We start from the raw sequence: 5,105 nt of genomic DNA on the forward strand, positions 1-5,105 counted from the left end.
TCTGTAAACTGGCAAGATGAAAATTAATGACATATGCTGGAGAAGTGGAAAAGAGATGGGGGACCCTTTTCTTCATATATTTGTGAAAAAGCTGAAAGTGTGTGGAAAGAGATTGAATTTGGTATTAGGAATACAGTTGAGGTAATCCCCTACTTTGTGTCTGTTTGGATTATCACCACATTGCATAAAAAATTCAAAACATGGCTGGTTGTGGTTTTGTCTGCAGGAAAAACAATCTTCACCATTGGGAATCCTCCATAATGTCTCATTTGGAGGAGAGGATGAAAATGTAAATGGGTGACTGCGTGGGAGAGAAGACATCTTTAATGAGTTATGAGAGAGCTTTCTTTTCCAAATAAAGGGACATTGATAAAAACTTCTTGTCTGAGATATATGTGTGTAGGACTAGCTAACTGCTAACTGATTGAACATTTGTGGTCTCCAGACCTTTGTCTGTATCACATGACGGTAACCGATCTTTTTCAGTTTCAGACTAAACATGACATCCTGAGAGTCGAGTGTATACACAGATGATCGATGTAAAGGCAAAAGTGGTTATCTGTTTAGAGGTGATTGGGCTGAAGTCTTAAGGGCCTCAAAATATAAAGATCAAAGGCAAACCCTCCATTCTAGTCCTAATGTCACGGCTGGCGGAGTGAGCTGTGTGGTGTGGAGGAAAAGGAGGACCCAAAATGCAGCAAACTGATGATACGAGTGAAGTTTATTTACACGGTGGCAGTGGCAAAAACAGGCAATGAAGCATGAGTAATGACAAACCTAAACTGGGAGAAACTAAAGAGCAAACCTGAAATCTTACAAAACGGAGAGCGGAGCAGAGAGACGCAGACCAAGGACCAGGATACCAAGAAACACAGACGAGCCGACAACGAACACAGACCGACACCCACTATATATACACACACACACACACACACGGTAATCGGGTAATCGCACACAGGAGGGAAGAACAGCTGATCTGAATACACATGATGACTGGAGGACACAAGCTGAACACAATGACAACAGACACAGACTTTCAGAACAAAACAGGAAATCTAGAACCCGAACCGGACACAAGGGGGGAGGACACAGAATAACTAGAACAGAGGGAAATAATCACAAAACACAAAACGCTGGGTCAACGACCCAGGACCATGACAGTACCCCCCCTCCAAGGGCTGGCTCCAGACAGCCCAAAACAAAAACAGACGACCAACCCAGGGCGGGCGGCGGGGGCCCAGGACGGAGGGACCAACACAAGCTCCAGTGAACCGAGAGAATTGTCCAAAACAAAAACACACATGCTGGAGCACGAGAACAAAACACAGTTCAGGAGGCCGGCCCGGAGGCTGACAACTCAGAAGTCCAGGACAGTTCATCTTCTGAGGCCGGCCACGTCGGCGACGTAGATCCATAAGCCGACCGAGCGGAAGGCAGCGGTGGCGGAGTGGAGGCAGTTCAGGGGGCCGCCCGTGCACACGGAAGCGGCGGCAACAGGGAAACCGTTCAGGCGGCCGACCGTGCGGACAGCAACGGCGGCGATGACAGAAGTCTGGAGGCCGACCGTGCGGACGGCAACGGCGGCGATAACAGAAGTCTGGAGGCCGACCGTGCGGAAGGCAGCGGCGGCGTCTAGGAGGTCGTCCATGTTGACGATGACGCTCCACCAGCGGCCTGGCAGATGACCGCCGATGTCGAGGCGGCAGTTTGGGACCCGAAGGTGGCGTGGCCGTCGCAGCACCAGACGAGACCGAAGCAGAGGCTGGACCAGACGAGGCAGCTGATGAGGATGCTGAAGCAGAGGCCGGACCAGGCGAAGCTGAAGCAGAAGCCGGACCAGGCGATGCTGACGAGGATGCTGGAGCCGGGCCAGGCGATGCTGAAGACACGAAGGCTGGAGCCGGACCAGGCGATGCTGAAGACACGAAGGCTGGACCGGGCGAGGATGAAGGCTCGGAGGCTGCAGCTGGCGAGGATGATGAGGCTGCAGCAGGCGACGGCGTGGAAGCCGGAGACTGTAGCGCTGCAGGCGTGGAAGAAGCTGCTGCTGCCCGCGGCGTGGATGAAGCTGCAGCTGGCGAGGATGATGAGGCTGCAGTTGGCAGCTGGACGGGCTCCTCGGGCCCTCCAGCTGACGAGGCAGGAGGCTGGCTAGGTTCTCCTGAACCTCCAGCTGACGAGTCTTGAGGCTGGACGGGCTCCTCGGGCCCCCCAGCTGACGAGACAGGAGGCTGGCTAGGTTCTCCTGAACCTCCAGCCGATGAGTCTTGAGGCTGGACGGGCTCCTCGGGCCATCCAGCTGGCGAGACAGGAAGCTGGGCGGGCTCCTCGGGCCCCCCAGCTGACGAGGCAGGAGGCTGGACGGGCTCCTCGGGCCCCCCAGCTGACGAGGCAGGAGGCTGGACGGGCTCCTCGGGCCCCCCAGCGAAAACAGTCTCTGGACCAGTGGGCACCGGGGCCCCTGGAACACACAGGTCAGAACCAGTAGGCGCACGGGCCTCTGGCAGGCACAGTTCAGAACCAGCAGGCACACGGGCCTCTGGCAGGCACGGGTCAGAACCAGCAGGCACACGGGCCTCTGGCAGGCACGGGTCAGAACCAGCAGGCACACGGGCCTCTGGCAAACACAAGGCAGACTGCAGCTGCACAGAGCATTGACCCAGCTCGGGCAGCGACAGCCGGATACAGTCCTCAGCTGGCTTCTTAATCTCCAGGGGCCCAGAGTCGGCCGGGGGCTGGGACCCAGCCTCTGGGGAGGCCCTGGAGTGCGTCACAGTCTCTGGGCTGGCCAGCTGTTGCGGACTGACTACTGCGTTATGTGGTGTGTCTCTCTGCTTGACATGAACAGGTGAAAAACAGTGCTTTTCCGGTTGGATGGACTGGACTTGTAGTACAGGCGGAGCTGGTGAAGATGGTGGCTGAATAGGTGGCTGAGCTGGTAATAACGCTGATGAGTCTCTTACCAACTGAGCTATTGACTGAGCCACGGATTGTAACAAGGTGTCTAATAGGTCTGGCTGTGACTGTAATGGGGGTGACGGTTGAGTGGCTAACTGAGCTAGTGGCTGCTGGGCAGCTAACTGAGCTACCGGCAGGGCAGCCGACTCAAAAAACACAGCCCCGGAATAAACAGACACACAGTCCAAAACAGAAAAAGGGTCCTTTTCACTCACCACAGCTGGCAGTTCCAAAGTCCTAGTCTTCGGCTGTGGGGTGATGCGCCGACGGCGCGATCGTCGCTTCCTCCCGGGCAAAACCTCCGGCGGGCCGGGCAAAACCTCCGGCGGGCCGGGCAAAACCTCCGGCGGGCCGGGCAAAATCTTCGCCGCCGGGCTGAGTTGGGAAGCGGTAGCGGCTGGTGGGTGAAGGTGCAGTTCGTTGAGTATGAAGTCCTGTGCGAGCGGGTGAAGAGAGTCCAGCAGCCAGGAGTGAGCAGAGATGAGCTGCTGTAGCCTGGCTTCTACAGCGCGGAGACACTCTTCCCCCTCATGCTCGAGCCATAGGTTATCCAACCTGGAAACAGAGTCAATTAGTTCCTCCCGAAGCTCCTCGGGAGGTGCGGATGCCGCTGGGTCCATGTTTGGTCGGCTCGTACTGTCACGGCTGGCGGAGTGAGCCGTGTGGTGTGGAGGAAAAGGAGGACCCAAAATGCAGCAAACTGATGATACGAGTGAAGTTTATTTACACGGTGGCAGTGGCAAAAACAGGCAATGAAGCATGAGTAATGACAAACCTAAACTGGGAGAAACTAAAGAGCAAACCTGAAATCTTACAAAACGGAGAGCGGAGCAGAGAGACGCAGACCAAGGACCAGGATACCAAGAAACACAGACGAGCCGACAACGAACACAGACCGACACCCACTATATATACACACACACACAAGGTAATCGGGTAATCGCACACAGGAGGGAAGAACAGCTGATCTGAATACACATGATGACTGGAGGACACAAGCTGAACACAATGACAACAGACACAGACTTTCAGAACAAAACAGGAAATCTAGAACCCGAACCGGACACAAGGGGGGAGGACACAGAATAACTAGAACAGAGGGAAATAATCACAAAACACAAAACGCTGGGTCAACGACCCAGGACCATGACACCTAAATACTTTGGAAATAATCTTTAAATTGTTCTGTCAAAAATGATCAAATTGAGCGTAAATCAAACACATGGTTTAAAGGAGAAACTCGACATCTGATGAAACTTTCACAAACCTTTTACTTGGTAGAAAAGTCACCCAGTGCAGAAACCTAAGTGTTTGTGTGGCTGGCTACAGTAAAAAACCTTCTACATGTTCTATGAATAGCCACTGGAGTGATATAACCTGGACAGAGACCGTAGGAATGAAGCGATTTGTGCTTAGAAACCAGCATGGTGATTAGGTTGAAAAGGTTGAGTCATTTAGATTTATGACTTTAGTGATTTTTTCCTCTTTTATTTGCCGAGGTTTAGATATGCATTCTCCTGCCAATCTAACGCAGGTGAGTGGATTGATGTTTGAAGTACATAGCAGTTCCACTGAAAATGGATTACAGCCAGGCCTTTGGTATTCCTGATCAGGTTTTTCAGTAATTTGAGAGCCTCAAAATAAATTCCATTTACCTCTGTTGTACTGGTCTGTAGGGAAAAAAAACTGTTACAGAAAAATGTACCTTTAAAGTTAAGAAAATGAAAAGAAAACCCTACATTATCTGCATATGCCTCATTTCTGATCAGCATGTTTTTTGGTGTTTTTGCGAGCCAAACAGTGAAGAGAGTCTTAATAACTGATCTTCTGGAAGGAGCTGAAATTGTTGTTGGAGCCGTTTTGTACATTGGAGCCACTTGGGATTCCTTCACCATGGCAGCAAGACAGGGATCACTGATCCCTCTGAAAGTTTCTTGGATATTACAATCACAGGACATCTGCTGCTACTAATGCTCCCCCCGAGGACTTGTGAGGAATGAATATTAAGGAATGAGTAGTGATGGTGCAGACTATTAAAAGACTGAGTTTAAAAGTAATTGGTGGTTATGTCTGCATTAATATTATAAAGTTAATACTTTCGGTTCTCTGAGATGTGTGTTTGTAGGAGAGACACACTGAAGCACACC

The 5,105-nt window shown here is 51.9% G+C and overlaps 1 protein-coding gene across 1 annotated transcript; it reads right to left on the reverse strand.

Annotated features, from left to right (window-relative positions):
- Positions 1 to 265: 265 nt before the first annotated feature.
- Positions 266 to 3,578, reverse strand: LOC146630231 (uncharacterized). The gene is made up of 5 exons (XM_085356558.1): positions 3,174 to 3,578; positions 2,577 to 2,918; positions 2,364 to 2,498; positions 1,218 to 2,198; positions 266 to 301 (listed from the first exon to the last, which is right to left on the reverse strand). The coding sequence occupies exons 1-5, from the start codon at positions 3,576 to 3,578 to the stop codon at positions 266 to 268; spliced, it is 1,899 nt and encodes a 632-aa protein (XP_085212684.1).
- Between the last annotated feature and the right edge of the window lie 1,527 nt (positions 3,579 to 5,105).

This window comes from Diplotaxodon limnothrissa, linkage group LG6 (genome assembly GCF_057381915.1).
Source record: "Diplotaxodon limnothrissa isolate DT_005_m linkage group LG6, D_limnothrissa_male_GT1.1, whole genome shotgun sequence".
Lineage (NCBI taxonomy): Eukaryota > Metazoa > Chordata > Actinopteri > Cichliformes > Cichlidae > Diplotaxodon > Diplotaxodon limnothrissa.